At 41.9% G+C, this 22,158-nt stretch overlaps 1 protein-coding gene across 1 annotated transcript in view; it reads left to right on the plus strand.

Annotated features, from left to right (window-relative positions):
* FAM120A (family with sequence similarity 120 member A) overlaps window positions 1-22,158 on the plus strand; it is a 111,626-nt gene that overhangs the window by 81,099 nt on the left and 8,369 nt on the right. The window contains exons 12-16 of the mRNA XM_075939695.2: window positions 7,470-7,584; window positions 15,194-15,403; window positions 17,273-17,456; window positions 19,315-19,452; window positions 20,922-21,063. Of these exons, the coding sequence (XP_075795810.1) occupies window positions 7,470-7,584; window positions 15,194-15,403; window positions 17,273-17,456; window positions 19,315-19,452; window positions 20,922-21,063 (789 nt within the window). The remainder of the gene's footprint in view (window positions 1-7,469; window positions 7,585-15,193; window positions 15,404-17,272; window positions 17,457-19,314; window positions 19,453-20,921; window positions 21,064-22,158) is intronic.

Raw genomic sequence — 22,158 nt, forward strand, 5'->3', positions numbered from 1 at the left:
AGAACATGAAATAAATGTGTGTATTACTCTGTATTATATATTGCTCTCTCAAGTCTTTCTCAATCTTGCATTAAACCATGACTTTGAAAATTAATAATTCATACTTCAAGTGGTTTTGGAAGAAAGGACATCCTCGGTTCTGTAATTCTTAGATGTGTGCTAGGTACTTGTCTGTTTTTCAGCTAATTCCATGGAGAGTTAAAAGAAGAAAATTTGCCTATTTTGTCACAGTTGTATCTTTGCATTTGAATTGGTTTAGATTAATTTGTTAGGCTTCTAAGTAGCCAGACACAAACACTGCCTTCTGGATCATAGAAACTGACACTTTCTTCCCTAAGAGAAGCCAACAGGCATTGCAGAAAATAGTTGCTTAGTAGCTTTTTGAAATTGGAAAGCTCATGTAAATGATTTTCTGCTTACCAGGTAGTAGGATTCACTGTATTAGGCTTGTTGGTTCCCTTCCTTAGACTGGCCCACGTGAAAAGTGCAGAATTAAGAAGGAATATACTAACCCCCAGCTTTGGAGCTGAATTAGGAATGAGACCGATGTATGTTTAGGGGGAATCCCTAGTCTCTTAATAGGACCCAGCTCTTGCTGCTTAATCTGGCAGGACCCAAGATCTCAGGCTGAAAGGTTGCAAGGTTTGTATAAATGGAAGGTCAATGTTTGAGATGATAAATTTGTTTGCCTCCAATTTAATATTAATTTATCTTGCCTTTTGAGCCATGTATAGTTCTTCGAGAGATGGTTCTTGCCGCTGAAAGTTATGAGTCGATGTCATGAGCCGAAGTTTTCAAAAGTAATAGTGTTCTTTGGTCCACATGTGTGGCTATGTACTGCCTCATGGTTTCCACCAAGGCTTTAAAAGGTACGGTGGATTGTAAGGCTTCGTAGGAGTAGAATACAACTATTTCCAATAATGTTACTAGGGGGCTGTGCCCCCTGCTCACTATGCTCACCAACACACACCCCTCCCCCCCACACGTGTGCACGGCAGCTTTTGCTGCCAGAGATCATAAGGGGTATGCTCGCCAACGCACATCTCTCTGGGGGTAGGTGTCTGGCCAGGTTGGAGGGTGCAGGAGTGGGCTGGGGGCAGAGTGTTGGGGCAGAAGCAGGCTTGGGGTAGCTGTCTGGCTAGGGGAGAAGGTGCAGGAGCAGGCTGAGGATGTGGGGGTCTCGGTGGAATGGGTGAGTGAGGGGGTTGGGGGTGTATGGTCTCAGCAGAGTGGTAAGTGAAGGGGCTGGGGGTGCAGGGTCTCAGCAGAGTGGTGAGCAAGTGGGCTGGGGCCGCACTGGGAGCCCGCTCCAGCCTCCCGCCTCCCCCCACGTGCCAAGACCCTGCATCCTCACCGCCCTGCTGAGACCTCAAACCCCCACTCCCAGGTGGGGGGCAGAGATCATGGCCACTGACAGCACCTGGCTCTGTGCTTGGGCTGCAGGGAGCAGAGAGGCCGGCGGGGGGGGGCAGCAGTAGCCTGGAGGAGCAGCTGGGATAGTCCTGGATTTGCTGCTGGGGAGGGGAGCTTGGCCACATCTAAGGCTGCTGCCTGTGCAATGTTGGCAGGGCCTAGAGCAGTTGAGCTCCGTGGGGTGGGCTGATCCTGGCTCTGGGGGTGACTGTGAGGCTGAGCTCCAGGATCGGGTGATGATGGATCTGGGGGGTGACTGAGGCTGAGCCTGGGTGACCCTTGTGAGCTGTTGGGGTTTGACTAGTGGTGCTGGTGGTTGCGGCCTAAGATGACAGCCCTCCACCATGGGGGAGTGATGTAAGGGGGCAGGGCAGTGCCAGTGACATGACATCACTCCGTCATCTCGCAGGAAAATGTTTTTATATAGAGAGAGATTTAAATCCTTAACATATTTGTAAAAAAAAAATGTGTCTGTGTTGTAACATATATCGTTTGTGAGGCATAAAAGTTTTATTGGCACTTGTTTGGAATGACCAGCATAAATGTTGCTATGATTTCAGTCCTCAGTAGCGTGTTCATCTCAGGCTGATGAAGCCTTTATACTATATTATTAGGTCTTACTTTTTCTTTAGGTAGTATTTTTACGGCCTATCTTACCCATTGTTATTGAAAGTTGTGAGATGTTCTGATGATGTGTACTGTAGGGTGAGTTCAGAGGCAGCATCATCAGTATATTTTGCTTGGACATTTGTATCAAATAATGGATATTTTCCTAATTCAGGTTCTCTGAGCCATCTCAAGGGGTATAATGTAATAAGTATTGTCAAACAACGTTACTATTTCTTTGAGTAACTTTGATCAAATATATATGTTTATATTCTGCAAAAGTATTTGGATCAGCACAGACTACAATAATTTGGACAAAGTGGGTGAGGTAATGTATTATATTGGACCAACTTCTATTGGTGAAAGAAACAAGATATCAAGCTACAAAGATCACACCTCTCGTCACTCTTATCAGAACAATAGGCTGCAAAAAACAGTAATTAATTTGTCATCAATTAGGAGATTTACCAAAATATATGTCAGTCTTTTTAGCTATGTCTTATTTTTTACTTTGAGGCCTGGACAAAAAGTTTTTGCTTTTGTTCTGGTGACTTTGCTGTTGAGACAGTAATACCGCTTACTTTAGCTATTAAAGTGAGGACTCTGGAAAAGTCATCTTTGAGTGATGCCACATGTCCATTCCGTGGGAGGTGTTTGTGCTCTTCAGTGCACAGTTGTCAGAGGTTTTTTCCCCCCTTGGCAGTACCTGCTGGGACAACCTGAGCACCCTCTCCTGCCTTGTGGTTGTTGGGAAGGCATAAAGGGCTGAGCGCTCTACATACACCTTAGTGCCTTCCTACCATCTGTGACCATTATTGGCACACTCTGTCATTGCAAGTCTTTCTCCAGACCTGTACGTACCGTGCAGATGTAATAGTGTAGTTTAGTAATTAGTTTAAAAACATTGAGCTTGTACTAGCCCTGGCATTGAAGTTATCCTACATTCTGGATCTCAAGTGCTGCCACTCTTGTGGGAAGGCTATGCACAATAGTGACTCTCACCCCACCTGCCTTAAATGCCTGGAGGAAGCTTATGTAAGAGACAAATGCAGCATTTGTCATGGCTTTAAGTTGTCAGATGGCTCCATCTGCTGGGTGTCAGGAGTGTTGTGGCACTGCTACCAAGCCCAACACTGAACATACTTGGGATCTCTCTCCTGAGCAACTGCAGGAATTGAACCACTAGTGTCCTCTTGGTCCGCTCCTTGTGGTGGAGCTTATTTCTCCATCTCTGGGTAATTTATTTTAAGACTTACCAGGAGCTTTGAGGAGGAGACTCTTGATATCCACCCAGAGGAGTGGGAAAAATTTCTCAGGCTAACATATCTCCTAACATTGTAGAGCCCCAGAACCTCTTATATTGACAAAGCTATCTGAGCTATCTTAGACCCTACCAAGGTTTGCTGGCAGATCCCAGCTTCCGTGCCTCTGACCGCTAAAAGAGTAGAGAGAAGGCACTGTGTCCCTTCCCAGAAGGGCTGAGCATTGTATATCCATCCTCCTACAATTTTTCTTGACGTTGCCACAGCAACTGAAGAGAAAAGGCAGGGACACCAGACTTTAGCCCCAGGAATGAAGAGGACAAGAAGTTGGACTTATTTGGGGCAGAAGCTTTATTTCATAGGTGGATTATAGTGTAACATTATGAACCAGCAAACTGTGCTGAGATGCTTTGATTTCATTCTGTGAGGGATAGGTTTGAAATTGAAGGACAGGCTCCCATATAAGGCAAAACAAGAGTTTCTCAGGTTGATAGAGGAGGGTAAGAGCAAGTAGGTTGCTAGAACAGCTCGATAGGTGTATCTCGATGCAGCAGATTCCGCTGTACACAGCGTGGCCTCTGCCATCCTGAAAAGCGCTCATCCCAACTGCACTCTTCTGGCTTCCTTTCAGAGATGCAATAGACCATTCAGGGCTTACCCTGTGAGCAGCCATTCTCAGAAAAGACAGCTGAGACTCTGCTTAGTCTCAGAGATTCTAGGGCAGCCCTGAGGACCGTGGGCATTTACACTTCAGCGGTGAAGCAGAAAGTGTTCTGTCTTCATTATTTTCATTGATTTATCCTTAAGCCCAAGACCTACAAAAGGGAAGAAGCAGGGGGTTAGAAATGGTAACCTCTGTTGCTGCCCTTTTTGTCTACAGTCACTGGTTTAAGGCAGGCAGCATCTTCCAAGAACTCATTTTTCATGGGCAGATTGAGAGCAGTCTACCAGTTCCAAGAGTGCCACCGTTTATTGGTCCAGTTCTTGCAAAATACCTGACCCACTTCAGTTGAGTTACAACAGATTGGTAGGTTCTAAGCATGGTGCAAATGAGGTGTTTGCTCTGTTTTATTTTTGCCCCACCTTTCCTTTTCCTTTCCCTGTCCCTTTTCTGGGACAGCTCTTACAAGACCAGGTCTACAAGAGACCTTCTTCGTCTGTTTTTAAAGAGCTGTGGAGAAATCCCTCCTTTGTTTTATAAGTAAGCGGTTTCATTCCTAATACATCCTGATCCAGAAAGCAAGTCTTTTAGATTAGACAAGCTTAAAAAAAAATCTAGATGGTCACTTTAGCTTTCATTATTCCTTCCCTGGATCTGGTTGACTGGTATGTTCTTGACTTAAAGAATGTCTGCTTTCACATGGAAATTGAGCAGTAAGACAGAAAAGTTCTGAGCTTCACCATTGGTGACCACCATTATGAGTTCACAGTCCTCCCTTTCGATCTGTTGGCTGCCCCTTATGTTTTTTACAAAGCATATGGCTTTGGTAGCAGTTCCTGTGGAGACAAAGGGTACATATATTCCCTTACCTACACAGCTGGCTGATAGGAGGTCAAGCCAGATTGCAGGCAGCCTTTGACTTGCTCAGCCTGCTAATCAACAGTCAGTCCTGTCTTCAGTACAGAAAATAGAACTTAATGGAGTTAGAGTTGACAACAGCTAGGGTTTTACTACATAGACAAGATTGCTTGCAATGTAAAGTCTCATTCTGAACTTGAAAGCTTATCCTCTCCCAAAGATATCTATGCACATAAATATCAGGGAGCTGAAGAATATCTCATTAGTTTGCATTGCATTCCTTCCTCACATCAGAGAGTGAACATATCATGCCAATTGACAATATGATCGCCAGGTTTTATGTAGCCCAGTCTTCACTAGATAGGAGCTGGGGCTGTGTCTACAGTACACGTCTTTTTTTGGAAAAAGGTACGCAAATTGCACTTTGCAATTTGCAAACCATTTTCCAATTGTTTTTTTGAAAAAAGCTTTTCCGAAATTTGGCCTGTCTACACCGGGCCAAATTTTGGAAAAAATCTCCTTTTTTGGAAGAGCCTATCTTCTTCCTGAAATGAGGTTTACAGGACTGTTGGAAGAGCAGATGTGTTCCCTGTATGTGGCAGAGTTTTTCTGGGATACAACTGGTATCCCAGAAAAACTCTATAGTGTATACATAGTCTGAGATAGCAACTCTATACTTCTGAAGGAGGCACGCCTCCCAGAGGCTCAGACCATGCTGGCAGGCTGCATAGGCAGTCTGTTAATCAATCTCCAGGAATGGTCTCTTCACCTAGACATAGCAAGGACATTTTCCAGCTCTGGAAAACTCCCTCAAGTGAATCTGTTTGCAGCAACACAAAATGTCAGGTTGCAGCCTATATTCAATGACTGATGCATTTCTGCTGCAGTGATCAGAGGATCAGTTGTATGCTAGGGATGTAAAATCCCATTTAATTAGATAACCAGTTAAACATTATGTCCCAGCCCGCTGTAGGGCTGGAGTGCGACCTCCCCCCCCCCCCCCCCCATCTCCTGCCACAGGCATGGGCTTCCCCAGTTCTCATGGGTTCGCCTTTTAAACATTTGCATCCCTATTGTATGTGTTTATCCCTATCCCTGTTGTGCCCAGAGTTCTATGCAAGGCAAAGCAAGACGAGGTCAATCTTACACTGATTGTTATAGCATGGTCCTATCAACGCTGGTTTTCACAGACCTCTGTCAGTTCCCCTCCATTACTTCTGCTTCACGCTGATCATATTTTACATATTTTAGAATTGTGTCCACCTCCTTCACTCCAGCCTTTTTCACATGAGAGCCTAGAGACTTGCTGGCTACCATCAGCAGAGGAGTCCAGTTCCAGAGAATAGTGAATAGTAGAAAACCAACAAGGATGATGGCTGGCTAAGGGGAAGAAGTTTTTTGCCTCATTGAGGCTGAAGTGGGTCTCTAGTTCTTCTGTTCAGCAAGTGCTGGACTATCTTATCTGAAAGATCAAGGATTAGCTCAATTAGGGTACACCTAGCAGGTGTATCAGTGTTTAATTTTCCTGCGGATAACCATTCTCTTTTTTCCAGACTGATGGCTGGAAGGTTTTTAAAGGGCTTAGACAGGATGTTGCACACAGAGCCCTTCTCCTCCATGGAGCCTTAATTTTAAAAAGCTGAGTCTTAAAGAGGCTGAGTCTTAAAAAGCTGGTGGGTCCCTACATTGAGCCTCTAGTGACCTGCTCTGTGTTACACCTTTCAGTGAAAATAGCATTTTTTGTAGACGTGTTATCTGCCAGGAGAGTTGAGGATGTTAAAATTGCATCTTCAATATATGATTTTTTTTATTCGGATAAAGCTTGCCTTCATCCCTGTTAGATGTTCCTTATGCAAGTATTCTCCCCTTCTCACATCAGTTAGGCAATTTTATTTACCTTCCTGCTTCCCAAAGTCTCTCAGTAACAAGGAGAGATGTCACTGTGTACTCCAAAATGGTAGAAAAGATTAGTGTTTTATTTGGAGTGGACTAAGCCATTCAGATTTTCATCACAATTATTTGTTGTATTTGCAGACAGAATGAAGGGCAGCTCCGGTTTTGCAATGAGGATTTTGGCATGGTAGTGAGTGCCCCTTCCCAATATCAACTAATGCAGTAGTTGATGGAAATTCCATCGACTACACGATTAGCTAATTAAATGCCACAATACATCTTTACTAGTCACAGTGTTGCATGTTTGCCTCTCACTGTGCAATCTAGAGATGAAGCTAAATTTGAACAAGTGGTGCTCCAGTCCTTTTGTTCAAATAGATTCAGATCCTGCCTCCAAATAGAATTTTTTGGAGCCACCTACAGTGGAGTGGACATGTTTTCCTTCCTCAAAGAAGGAAAAATGGTTACTAACTTTTCTGTAATTGTTGCTCTTAGGGTTGAGTTGCACCTGCCCTCCTTTACATTTCTTTCAGAATCATTCTGGTAGGAAGGAGCTGAGGGAACCTTGTGGTAGCTTAGTCCTTTATGACTGCCTTATGTGCACGAGACAGCACAGAACATTCCAGCTGCCCTTTCAGTAACTTCTAAGGATAAAAACTTTCCAACTCTGCCTTGGAATCCACAGACACGTACATGGAATGGACATGTGCAACGCAGTGCAAATAACAGCAGTTACAGAAAGGTTAGTAACCGTTCTTTGTTTGTTTTTGCTGTAGGTATATGGTGCAGTGGCCAGGGATCCGTATACTTCGTCGCCAGGAACTTGATGCTTTTCTTTCTCAAGCATTGTCTCCAAAACTCTATGAACCTGACCAGCTACAGGAACTTAAGGTAATTCTTAATCAAACTTCCTTCACTCCAGAAGTTGACCCTCAACTGATCCATAATATTAACATGAGCAAGTGGTATTTTTCTCTAAAGACATTAAGCATTAAGTCCAATTTTTTAAAAGGTTATTTAGGTATCCACTGTTCCTTATTTGGGCTGGGAAGCTTCTCCAGGATCATTTCATCACTGTGTTCTGGATATTTTAGAGCTCTTCAAAGTTATTTCCATTGTGTATTCAATTTTTAGAAGTAGTAGTAAAGATCTTGCTAGAACATTGTGAAGGCACTGTGAAGTGACAATCTAGGAGCCTTTTCTCAATTTCAGTAAGGATTTAGGCACTTGAAAGTCAGTGGATTTTAGTCTCCTAAATCAAAAGTTGGAACGCCGAATAACATCTGAATATTTTTAAAAATCTGGTGTATCCCTTCAGCCTACACTGGTCACTTAGTATGTGAAATCCAAACTTTTTAAGTGTAGCAAAGGCTGGTTATCACTTAGTTCTATTATATTTTTTCTGTTATGAAAATGAAATTTTAGAAGATAGGGGAAGCAGTCTTCCAGCACTGATTACATTCCATGAATATTAATTTGCATATGATCAAAAGACTTTAGCAGAGATGCTTATCTTTCTAAAACAAATTACATATTATGAAGAAAACATAACTAGCTAAACAGTGGACTTTTATATTTATACACCTACTGCGCTATATAAAGTGTTAATCAGTCTGTGCTTTACTATGGGAAATCTTTTTTTAGACCTTTGTATGTTCATCTGCCTTCATGGTGGTACCTTCTTAGAAACCCTATCCAGAATTCTTTGCCCCAGATGAAGAAAATGGCAGAGTTTAGTCCAGGGGTGGGCAATAATTTTTTTGGGGGGGACACTCCAAAATTTTGGAAAGTGGTCTAGGGCCACACTCTTCCATGGTATTAATGGACTGGGATGGAGGTTGGGTGCAGAAGGGAGCTTGGGGTGTCAGGGATTGGGGTGCAGAAGGGAGAATGGAGTCTGGGAGGGAGCTTGGGTGAAGGAGGTAGTTGTGACCTAGGGCAGGGGATTGGAGTGCAAGGTTTTGGGATGTGACCTAAAGTAGGAGGGGATTGTGATCTCAGGAAGGAGAATAGGGTGCCAGATCTGGGAGGGGGTACAGGTGCCTGTGGAGTAGCAGGGCAGGAGTGGGGGGCAGAGGGTTGGGAAAGAGGGGCTAGGATGGCAGAGGCAGGCTGTGGCCGGAGACTTAACAGCCAGCAGCCAGACCAGCCTGCCTGCTCGGCCATGTGCTTGAGTGAGTACTGAGCAGGAGAATTGTGCTTCGTGGCTGCCTGTTTTTCAAACAGGCAGCTCCCATTGGCCAGTTTCTAGCCAGAAACTGGCCAATGGGATTGTTCTGGGGGATCGGAGCAGCGTCTGATTTTCTGCCTCTCCCCTTGTTCCCCCTGCCCCCTCTCCCCCCACTTCCCTCTGGACTCATAGAGAAAGCACCCTGCAGCCATGTTTCTGAGCGGCGTGCAGAACAAGCAGGGGAGCTTGCCTGGGGCTCCCCACTGCCTCTGTGGGCTGGATTCATTGGCTTGGTGGACTGGATCTGGCCAGTGGGCCATACTTTGCCCAGGCCTGATTTAGTCCTATATCTACAACAGTTAGCTGATTCTTGAAATCATCCAGCACTTTACTAAATGAAAACAAAAGAAAGCTTTAGCCAGGGGACACAGTTGGTGATCTGAAGCATCCTATTCAGTGTTCTTTATGGTGTTGGGAGATGGCCAATGGGGAGAAGGAACAGGAAGTGTGTCACCTCCTCACTCTAAAGGAATAATTGCATGTAGTCATCTGGAGGCCCTAATGTAAGTAGGATAGCCCAACCGAGCCAGAGAAGACTGTCTTCCTACAGTGACTTGAAGGCCATTGTGCCAAGCCAGTACCTGCTGTGCTGAACTGAATGGGCAGAGATAGCAAAAGCATCTCGTTTTCTCAAGTTGAGGTCCACAATTAGAAGACACTGAAGAGAGCAGGGAGACTCAACAGCCTGTGGCATTGCTCTCTCTCGTAGCTGGAGTAGCTGCAGCTCACTTACATTTCAACTATTTAAACATTTTTTTTAAAACAAATAATCCAGAGTCTAGATAAGAATCTTATTTGGATTGTTATTCAGCAAGTGGAGAGCATGAATCACTTTCCAGGATCCTTGCAGTCCCAGGATGCCTGAAAAGCATAAATATATATCTCCCCAAAAGGAGATGAGGGAAGAGAGATTCCTCATTGTCATCTTTTTCTCTACGGTTTTAATTACCAGAAAAAAGGAGATAATGAGACTCAGGACAGAATGCAAATTGAGCACACGCTGGGTTCTTTTAGGACTGCTCATCTGTTGCTCTCATGTTTCAGCGATTGCAGATGTGGTCATTTGCAGAAGTCTTTGGCTAGTTGCTAAAAAGCAACATATCAGATTCCTGAAGGCAGCATCATTAAATCCTCCTCTCATTCACAATTGCCCATGTGGTGCCTGAACTGAGTCAAGCAGGAGAGTTGCTGAGATGAATGTTTCTGTATTTTCTCCCATTCAGTTGTGGTTGCCTTCTTTTCCTTAAAATAAACACTATAAACATGCAACCTCTGAATGTCATCTTCCTTCAGGATATGGTATTTTAATGGTGTTGATTCAGTAGTCAGACTAAAGGATAACTATATTTTGTAGTGCACCTCTCTCCAGGAAAACACATAGCCAAGTCATGAACATCCCTTTAGTGAGGCACCCTGAATGTTTGGGGTGTCAGGGATTGGGGTGCAGAAGGGAGAATGATCTAAGGTCTATAGATGTCAACACAAGTACTTTATCCTGCAGGAGGCTTGGGGGGAAGAGGAAGTGATGTAAAATCTCAGTAGTATGAAGGAGTAAGGCATATATCTCAGTGTCACAAAGCTAATTGGGCAACCTTATGTGTAGGTATTGAAAACTCAAATGGCAACTTCATGGTCAAAAGGTGGGTTGTAACATGAAGAAATCTGCACAGCAATCACTTGGTCTTCATTCCTCTCATTCTCATAGCACAACAATGTAGACATAATATTCTTTGTAGATTTTGTTTTGTGGGTATTAACAAAGTAAACAGTCCTGTTTCTGTCTCCAGCTGACAGGGTGGGTAATGGAGGAAACAAACACAGACACCTACACACATACACATTCCACCCCCATGAACATTGCTGGACACAAAGGTTCCAGCAAATACATTCCCAGTGGAAAATAAATTTTTCCATCTCCGAGAAAAAAGAATGGTGGAGAGGCGGCCACTAATAAGCAGGATATTTTACCTTAAAGCGTTGTATTTCTCCGGCAACAATTTTTATTTTTAGGTTGTGTGTAGGAGAAGTATGGAATAGTTCCATAGTGCTTGTTGGTAACTGAAAATAAAATACTTGATGCTACATTGTTACAGTCTTCACAAACAGCTGCTGCTTCTTTCTGTTGAAGTCAGGCACAGAAGGAGCATGTGAGTTTGAACTCAGAGATTTGGGTCCTCTTTTTTATGATCTTGTAGATTTCTGATTATGTGCATGAAATATAAAGCAATTTAATTACCATTGAAAATTAATGACAAGTTTCCAGGAAAGGATTAACATGTTCACGTGTCTACTAAATAGTTCTCTTGTTCCTTATTTTTTTCCATTATCCCTTCTTATCCCTCAACCAGTCTTATTTTATCATCACATACTCTTTCTGTACTTTTTCAGCTCTAACTCTTCATGTATTCCTAGAATTTTTTTCTAGTGATACAAGACTGCCTTTCCCAAATGCTACAGGTGACATTTTTTCAAAGATGTCAACCTAGAACTAAAAGACATTCATTTGCAGTGGAAGTAGGCCAGAGAGGAATAATACTGTTTCAGAATCAAAATATTAAAAACCAAAATCTTAATTCTTCTGAGAGTTTCCAGAAGTAAACCGTGGAGGATACACTGAAAACATCAGATTTTTATTTAATTTTGTGCTATCTACAGTTGAAACAGTATTAAATGCAAACATCACAACAGAGAATTTCATGGAAATCTCTTAACCTGTATTTGCTGTAACACATTTTTATATGAAGAATTTATATAATTGCTGCATAATACATGTTGTAGACGCTCTTAAAGCAACACTAAACTGTACAGTGTATGTTGTAAGATTTATACATGCAAGACCCATACCTAGGGGGTTCATCTCAGATGCTCTCAGCACAGGGCCTAAGGGAGGTGAAGGGAAAGAAGGATGGTTTTATTCCTCTTTCCTCAGTCCAAAGGCTCAGTCAGCTCCAGTGCAATTTATGGCAGCCTCAGAGTTTCATTTGAAACCACCGTGATCTAATGCAGACTATCCTAACTTCTATCAGAATAGGTTTAGAATTACAGGTCAGAGGTATGGAGCTTGATCACACATGGATAATCACAATCACCAAATGACATACTCAGTTAAAAAGGAAATTATAATAGAGCTCAGCACATTGCTTTTGTTGTACCCTTAACTGTCAACTTCTTTTAACATCACAGCATGAGTAGGTAAATGGAAGCTGAATTTTGATTTATGGGCTAACTTCAAAATTCTGTTCTTTAAACAAAAGAGTTTATTTGGTGTGTGTACGAGGAAGGGAAACGGTCTTCTCTTTGACTGTCCTAATAATTACATTAAAAGAGGAAATAAAAAATCATTCTTTTTTTGGGGAGAAGAACATTGATGTTCCTTACCCTGCACTTGACTTCTAGCTCTTTTCAGTACTTCTAGTTAAGCAAGCCCAACACTATTTGAAGAAGTGGGTTGTGCCCACAAAAGTTCATGATACCATCTACATTTTTTTATTAGTCTCTGAGGTGCTGCAGGACTATTGGTTGTTTTTAAAGTTTTTTCAGTTACAGACTAACACGGCTACCCTGTGGAACTAATTGAAGATATACCGTTTCTCTCATGGATGTGGTGAAGTCAAAGATCAGCTTCTTAACTGGAAACACAACATGGAAACACTACTTTAAATTTCACAATGGAGATCCTTGCCTGACAACATAAGCAAATAGTTCTGTCTGTGTGCTCCTGTGAAAAAATTTTAAATTATATGGTTGCTATCAGGGTTGATCCCCACTCCAGCACTCCAAGTGCAGAAGATGGGGGCCCGCAAAGACCTTCAATACCTTCCCTCTCGGCTCTTCTTATAATGTCCTTCCTCCTCCTCCTCCCCCCCTCCAGCCACAGATACACTGGCTCTGAGAAATAATCAAAAGCTGCCATCATCAAGTGATTTACTAAAAAAACTGGGGGGGGGGGGGCACACTTGAATTCATCCCCCAGGGTACCTCAAGATCGTTTGCCCCAAAGAGCTTGAAAAAAAGAAAAAAGAAACAAGCTGCTGTCTCTGGTAGCTAACCACCTACTCTCAGGCAGGCAAAAACACACACAAACCCCTGTTACTTTCCAGGACAAAAGTATCAAATCATCACCTAAAAAAAGTGATTTTTATTAACAAAAGAAAAGATATACTTGATAAAGCATACTTGATTGCTAGGTGTTACAGAGCAACCAAGTAAAACACATTAAAACACAGAAAATCTCTGGGAACAACTCTTACATAGTGAATGGGGAAGGGGAGCCATAGATTCACACAGAGCAGTTCAAACCAAACCACAAAAATCAAGAAAAATACTCTAATTGTGACTAAATACATGTTTCAACTTACGGTTCAGTCCACTTCCATGCCCCGAATTCCTTGGAGGCATGGTAATCCTGCCTGGGTTTAAATCATTCTGTGTCTCTTAACTCCTGTCTTAATTTCCCCACACAAAGAAAACAGACAAGGTATCTTATACAATTCAAATTTCTTCATGGTATTCCCATTGGTTCTTCTGGCCCCCTGCCAATACCCTTGCTATTTATCTGAGTTTAACCCTTCTAGTCACTGGGTGCTGACTAGCACTCCTCCTGTCCATCCCAGGCTGTGTCTACAGTGCATCCCTCTGCATACAGAGGGATGCAAATCAAGCACTTCCGAAGTGCAAATGAGCTCGGGATTTAAATATCACAGGCTTCATTTGCATACTCACATTCCAACGCTGTGCCGATCACGCTCCGTGTCGAAAGTGAAAGTAAAGTGTAGCCGCAGTTCTGCAGACAGCTGGGGCTTTTTCAGCAGATCCTGTACTCCTCAAAAAATGAGGGGTACAGGATCTGCCGAAAAAGCCCCCGCTGTCGGCAGAAACGCGGCACAACCACGGCTACACTTTACTTTCACTTTCGACACGGAGCCTGATCGGCACAGCATTGGAACGTGAGTATGCAAATGAAGCTCGTGATATTTAAATCCTGGGCTCATTTGTACTTCCAAAGTGCTTGATTTGCATCCCTCTGTCGGCAGAGGGATGCAGTCTAGACATAGCCCCAGTTGCTACCAATCATTAAATCATCACAGAACATATTTAAGATAGCCTTCCTCTCATTCCAGTCACATGATCACTTCCCTCTCCCATTATCATTTAGATTTTACTTTGGCATGAATTTTATTAGAGACAGTCTTCACCTATCTTGGGACCAACACAACTATAGCACTACAACAAACATGAGTTTTTATTCTTCTCTTCCTTAAATCCCATTTCTGTAGCTCATTTAGTTGTCATGATTCATGAATGAATATTAAAATATGAAATGAAAATTTGCATCATTTGAGATCAAATATTTTCTTTTGGAGTGCTGATCTGGGAGTAATCCTTAGGAAAAATTACTTGTTCTGAAAGCATTTGTACTGGTCTGTCTTTGATCCTGGTAGGTCATGGCACATTGGACATGAAAGCTGGTTTTTTGTTGTTTTGATTTTTCTCCTTGACTATTTCCAACACTGTTTTAGTGAGCAATATCTCAGTATTCATTAGAGTTCAAGATTTTGTGTTTTATGTCTGTTATGTTTCAACCTGTGGTGCACAGACCCTGGGGGCCCACAGACTCGATGTGTCTTCAAAAAGTTGTTACCATAGAACAGTGTTTTTCAATCTGTGGTCAGCAGACTGTCTAGGATTTCCAAAGGGTTCTGCACTTCCATTCATATGAAGTGGGTCTTACCCATGAAAGCTCATGATACTGTATATTTTTTTAGTCTCTAAGGTGCCATAGGACTACGCATTTTTAAAGTTACAGACTAACACGACTACCCCTCTCAGATTTATTAGGGCATACGTTTTCATGGATAAAACTCACTCTGTTAGGTATCACAGGACTCCTCATTGTTTTTGCAGATACAGAGAAATGTGGCTGTCCTTCTGAGACTTGAAAACATCTTTTCATTTTAATTCTTTCCTTTGCTTGGGTTTGTATGATATCAAAGGTTCTATTGCTTCTGCGTCTTTTTTTATGGGGCGGTGACAACGCAGCCTCTTGAGCATTGTAATTTTGGAGTTACAGGTATCAGACTCCAGTACCTGCAAATGCAGGTGGTTGTGTTTACAAAGTTGCTCTCAAATAAAAGTCCACTTACTGAAAATCAGACTTTTTAACAATTTCATTTTCAAAATAGGTGTGAAAATAATTGGCATAGATCAATTACTTGGAATTCTACTTGGTACTTTCCCTTTGTTCAACTAAAATTTCATTTTTCCTCAAAGATTGAGAATCTAGATCCCCGAGGAATTCAGCTATCCGCTTTGTTTATGAGTGGTGTGGATATGGCACTTTTTGCAAATGATGCTTGTGGACAGCCAATCCCATGGGAGCACTGCTGTCCATGGATGTATTTTGATGGGAAACTGTTCCAGACGAAGCTCATCAAAGCAAGCCGGGAGAAAGTTCCTCTCATTGACCTCTGTGATGGTCAGGTAGGTAGTTCCTGAACCACTGCTTTTTCATGTATTCTGAATTTTCTTTAATGTCTAATTCAGTTTGTTTGGCAGTTACTGGTTTTAGAGAATATGGTCTTTCTGTTTGGAATGTGGGTATCTTTGGGGATGGGAAATGGACCTTAATTATTATGGCTCTGTGGAAACATGTCATTTTAATAGACTCTGAAAGAAGTAGAAAGACTTCATTTTTCCTCTGTCCTGTAATCTCAGTCAGTAGACTCAAGGATTCACTAGTTGCTTAGAGGATTTACATGGATTCAAATAATAAAAAGACTATTATGCATACATCTGTAAGATACTTACCCGGAAATTGAAATCTTGTACATTCTGAAGGTAATAAGCAAATCAAGCGGAGCTGACAGCTATCTCTGTTCCTTCTCAGCAGCAGCATGATGTTTTGCATTGAGATGGCAATGTTGTCAAAAAGGACTAAACTAGCATTGCTTTTACAAAACAAACAAAATCTAGTTCCTAATTTATTTGAACCATTGAAAAAGAGTGAAGTCAGGCTTACAACACCTATGTTCAAAACCCTTAATTTCTTACAGAAAACAGATTTAAAAAAATATACATATATATAGTGAGTATCACAAAATATCACCAACATGTTAATTTTATTTCACTATTTCACTATTTCACTAAGAGGAAATTCACAGTAAAGTGACTATACGTACAATATGAGGGGGACTAATTCAGCTACAACTATTCAAGAGAGAGGTCTTGGAGTCATTTTGGATAGTTCTCTAAAAACATCCACTCGGTGTGCAGCGGCTGTCAAAAAAGCAAATGGAATGTTAGGATTCATTAAAAAAGGGATAGAGAATAAGACAGAAAATATCTTCTTGCCTCTGTATAAAACTATGGTATGCCCACTTTTGGAATACTGCATGTAGATGTGGTCGCCTCATCTCGAAAAAGATCTATTGGCATTGGAAAAGATTCCGAAAAGGGCAACAAAAATGATTAGGAGTTTGGAACAGGTCCCATATGAAGAGAAATTAAAAAGGCTTTGACTTTTCGTCTTAGAAAAGAGGAGACTAAGGGGAGATAGGATAGAGGTCTATAAAATCATGACTGGCATGAAAAAAGTGAATAAGGAAAAGTTATTTACTTATTCCCACAATATAAAAACTAGGGCATCACCAAATGAAATTAATAGGCAGCAGGTTTAAAACAAACAAAAGGAAGTTTTTCTTCACTCAGTGCACAACCTGTGGAACTCCTTGCCAGAGGATGAACTGAAGGCTAGGACTTTTAACAGGGTTCAGAAAAGAGCTAGATAGGTTCATGAAGGTTAGGTCCATCGATGGATATCAGCCAGGATGAGTAGGAATGGTGTCTCTAGCCTCTGTTTCTCTGGAAGTGGGCGATAGGGGAGGGATCACATGAGGATTACCTGTTGTGTTCCCTCACTCTGTGGCATCTGGTATTGGCCACTGTTGGCAGACAGGATACTGGGCTGGATGGAGTATTACTCTGACCCAGTATGGCCGTTCTTATGTTAAAGTGCATAGTGTAACAAATGCTCACCCTCTTTTTTTGACTGTTTGAGGGATCTGGAGAGCGAGGAGTTAAGATCACCATATGAACTGTATTTGTTTCTAACACTAGGAAAATTGATTGTAGACTACCTTTAATTTGAATATGAGTATTTCTTGTGAGTCAATGAAATACGGATGATCGATTGTTACCCACTATAGCAAATTATTGTTTATCCATTGAAATATAGGTATGTCCCAGCACTAGTCTGCATTTAGCATTCTTTCAGTCAGGTTAATAAGCACAATGTTAACAGCAAAAATGAAAGATTTTAACATTTATTTGTGCACTTTTGTTTACTTACAGGCTGAGCAGGCTGCCAAGGTTGAAAAGATGCGTCAGAGCATCCTAGAAGGATTAAATTTCTCCAGGCAGAATCATCCACTTCCTTTCCCGCCTCCACCTGCCATGCCTTTCTATCCAGCTTCAATGTATCCTCGACACTTTGGGCCAGTCCCACCACCTCAGGGCCGGGGGAGAGGCTTTGCTGGTGAGTGAGTGGTTGGCAATACCTGTCCATGGATTTAAATTGGTATAAAATTAATATTGTAATATCATTTGCATTCCAAGTCTGTGTTCCGATTCATCAGCCCAACTCCATAGCAGTAGTGCAGTAAAATAAATGGTCAAAGTGTGATCCAGCAGAAAGTATAATTTTTATTGTCTGTACCTGAGTAACTGAGAAACTTGCAGTAACATTTGTTTCCTTCAATATTGCAAGTATCTGTGGCAGTGCAAAATGCCTTGAGGCTATTGTTTGTGTGTGGAGGAAAAAAGAATAAATCAGCTTAGGAAGATAGGAAAAGTACAAATAATAAAACTACCTTACTTCAAAAATATTCACAACTATAAACGTAGAGTATGAATGAACGACTTAATTTATGAAGGGAATAGGATAGCTGTGGGGTTGTAGATACCACCCTTTTTTTAAAATTTAATTTTGGTACTTTCATTTAAACAGAGGCACTTCCCAGAGTAAGCACACAGGAGATCCTTGAATGGTCATGCCAGTAGCTCCCCCCAAAAAAAGGACTACATATGAATATATATGTAATAGGAATATGAATAGGTTTTGTGTGGCGGAGGGGTGTGTGTGTGTGTATGTGTATGTGTGTGTGTGTGTGTGTGTGTGGGGCAAGTGCTATTATGGAGGTTTGCTGCCTCAAAACTTGTAAGCATGTTAATGCCACTTATGCACTGAAGATTCAGATCTCCAGATCCACAAGATTCCTCCCCAAATAAAGTGTTACACTAAGGCTACGTCTATATTGCACCCATCTTCTGCAAAAGCTTATGCAAATGAAGCGTGGAGTAGAATATTGCCACACTTCATTTGCATAAATAATTAGGGCCAGAGGCGCTTGCGCAAAAAGGAGCTGCGTAGATGGCTCCTTTCCCCTCTTGCGCAAGAGCCGTCTTTCTCATTTTTTCAGAAAGAATGGCTCTTGCGCAAGATGGGGTTTTGTGAAAAAAGGAGCCGTCTACACAGCTCCTTTTTGCACAAAAGCCTTTTGCTCAAAAACGCCCCCTAAATACTTATGCAAACGAAGCATGGTGATATTCTACTCCGTGCTTCATTTGCCTAAGCTTTTGTGGAAGAAGGGTGCACTATAGACATAGCCTCTAAGGCTACATCTACACTGGCAGCTTCTTGTGGAAGAAAGGCTGTTCTTCTGCAAAAACTTGCTGGCTGTCTACACTGCACGAGCATTCTTCCAGAAGTAAATTTACAGTATAGCATTGTAAAACAGGGCTTCTTCCGGAAGAGTTATTCCTCTCCCCATGAGGAATAAGCCCTCTTGCGCAAGAGCTCTTCCAGAAGAAGGCAGTCTAGACAGGCAACATGAATTTCTTGCGCAAGAAGCCCCTGTGGCTAAAATGGCCATCAGAGCTTTCTTGCGAAAGAGAGTGTTTACACTGCAATGGATGCTCTTGCGCAAAAGCACATGGCAGTGTAGACGCTCTCTTCCGCACAAGAGCTCTTCTTTTTGCACAAGAACTCTTTCGCAGAAGAGTTCTTGTGCAAGAAGCTGCCAGTGTAGACGTAGCCTAAGTGTCCAGGAGACATGTAGGCCAAGGTTGCGATTACTCTGGATAGAGCCCTCTCACTGGTGATGAGTTGTTCCTGCATTTCATCAGCCTCTGATCTGGCTGGACAGTGGGGCTCCCATGTTGCTTTAGTCCCTCTGACTGCTAAACAAGCAGCCTTTCTCCTGCCTTAAGTGTTGAATGGCAGTAGTCGCTGTGGCTGTAAAAGAACATGGCAGCATCTTATCTTTTGGGGAATTCCCGTATACTTGGCCCCCTCACAGTTTTTCCCCTGTCTTTCTTTACCCTGGGTCTAACAGGAGTCTGTGGCTTTGGAGGCCCTTATGGGGAAACAGTAGCAACAGGCGCTTACCGGGCCTTCCGGGTGGCAGCAGCAGCAGGACACTCCGGAGCCTTCTCTGGCAATGACAACAACAGGACTAGCAAGTTTCAGGGCGGTAATTATACCAACCCCTTTTTTTAGAGCTTCTGGCAACAGCTTCTTTCACTTCACAGTCTGGTCTCAGGCTTCCCACTGGCTGCCAGTTTTACTGTCTCCCTGTCTCCAGCTATCACTCTTCTAGAGCCTTCTTGAGTTGCTGTGAACTCACTCACTCTCTGCTGTACTCTACTGGAATCTTTTCCCTGAGTTCCTGTGGCAGACCGGTCTTGGTGCCGGTCTGAATATTACATCAACAGAACATTCTTTTCAAATATAAAAATGCTTTAACATTTAAGTAGAAATTCTGTCTGTTGTTTCAAAATGTTAGTATGTGTTATAACAAGCTCAGCTTTGCTTGGATAGGCTAAAGATTTTCTAAAACTGGAGATCAATAAGGCATCTTGAAGAAGTGACACAGTAAAAGTTCTTGTATTTGTGTTACTGTTAATCACTCCTTCATTGGTGCCTCACATCCAAGTTTGGATTTCTGTCCTAAGTTACTATAAATGTTTAAATTTCTTTGTCCATTGTTCTCTTTGGTAAAGGGGGCCAGTAGAAATTCAAGAATTCCGGTTACTTGGACTACAGGTTTCCCATATATGTAGCTGTAGTCTCTCGCATCTAAGCTTTTATTTAAAAAAAAAAAACCCACGCAAATATTTCTAATACACTATTGCAAAAATAACCTTGCAATGCAAACACTAAACAATTAAAGGTGAAGGAATTGTACACAAAAGTATGAACTGCCTGTGTTTAACCAGCGCTGTTGTTTTTAAGCATATTAACCTAAATACACCTGTATAAATGGCATAATTTTTAACCCTTTCATTGCTGATGGACTTACCAGTATCATCTAACTCTAGTGTGCTTACCTGGATTTCTGGAAATGTTTTATCCTGATTTAGCATTATTTTTAAGGACATTACGTATAAAAATACAAATTTAGAATGTCAGTGATACTGATATTCTGTGTTGTTTGGATACTAAGGTTTTCGCTTCTGCCTAAAAAAGAAGGGTAAAAGTAGTGGGTACAATTAAGTCAACTCAAAATGGCATTTCTTTAACATGGTTCAGGCTTAGTAATTTTAATTACCTTTTCTTGTGTATTTGCTACTGTTCTTTCATCAGCATGATACAATAGTTCATCTAGTACTATAAAATTAATTCCTTCTTAGTTACCTTCATGCTATCACCTTGTTTTACATATTTGTCAACATTTCATTTAGATTCTCAGTATCTTATCAAAACTTTTCAAATTATTGAAACTGAAGTAGTTTTAATTCATAATTCATTTATTTTTAATAAAGGACTCCTCAACTGCAATTTTAGCCATAGTTTCTTTAAACTGCCATACCATACCAGCTAGTTTCACAGTATCAGAAAAGGAAGCTCTTTGTTTAATGAAGATTGGCAGCATATTTTTCAATCGCTAATAAATTCAATTTCATGATTAAAAACAATTTTTGCTTTTGCATTTATGTGCAGGAGTCCAACCTATTCCTTCTCAGGGAGGGAAACTTGAAATAGCTGGCACTGTTGTCGGCCATTGGGCTGGAAGCAGACGTGGACGTGGAGGGAGAGGGCCATTTCCTCTACAGGTGGTTTCTGTTGGAGGGCCAGCAAGAGGGTAAGTGCAATACCACTGTAATGTAGTGATTCAGTGTCCTAGAGAATCCAGAGTGGGGGCAAAGAAGTGATAGCAGAGGTTGTATAAATCATTGTTCTTGCATTTCTTTGTTACTTGCATGTGAAGTGGACCACGTAAAACAGGGCCATTGCTCAGGAGTCCAGGAGCACTTCTTTGTTCATTTTAATATGTTCTTTCTCAGTAGTTCAGATAAATTAAAACATTTCTACGCACAAAAATCTCTCATTCTGAATCTAATTACATACATCTACTGCTCCTATACCAGCATATGACTCAGTAGCATTTCAGTTACAAGAATATGAGGAATTTATTTGAGCCAATGAAATCCATTCCCTGCATTGTATTTTTTTTCCTGGTCCGGCAACATTTCATGGTCCTGGTGTGCTTTGTGGGGGGGAGAGCCCAGCACAATGCAAGAGAATGGGTGGGAGCCCAGTACGATGCAGGGAGTGGGGGCGAGAAGGCTGGTGCCTGTGTCCTAGCTGGGCTGTGGGGTGTGTGCAGACCTGGCATGTGCAGCCCAACTGGCTGCCTGGAGGACCCCGGCATGTGGCTCAGGTGGACTGGAAGGAGTTAGAGGGAGGTCAGGAAGCCCTGCGTGGACCGAGCTGGTGGAGTGACAGAGCAGGGCCAGAAGCAACCTTCCCTAGTCCAGCAAAATCCGTCATCTGGGACCAATCAGGTCCCGAGGACCTGACGTGTTTCCAGCCTGCTGATCCATTTACCTCCCTAATCCTGTTTCTCACGAAATAAGTTGTCATCAACATCCAATTACACGTTCCCCCTGCTTTTACTTTTGTTCTTTGTTAGCATTTGTTTTATTGCATGATGTTCCTGGTTTTGTGCTTTTTTGTAAGTTTATTACTCCACAACACATTAAGACCAGAGTAGTCGTAATTATTAGGACTATCATTGAAATTAGATTTTAAGTTGAAACTGGAGAGTGCAAGCTCTCCTTTTATTGTATAGCCTAGCTGGGTATAATTTTACATTATAGGCTTGCTCTGCCTTTAAAGCAACATTTTGCAATTTTAACTTTGCTTTTTTTAATTATATTGAAAAAAACCTCATAAA

This window comes from Pelodiscus sinensis, chromosome 11, assembly GCF_052426305.1.
Source record: "Pelodiscus sinensis isolate ZL-2025 chromosome 11, ASM5242630v1, whole genome shotgun sequence".
In the NCBI taxonomy this organism is placed as follows: domain Eukaryota; kingdom Metazoa; phylum Chordata; order Testudines; family Trionychidae; genus Pelodiscus; species Pelodiscus sinensis.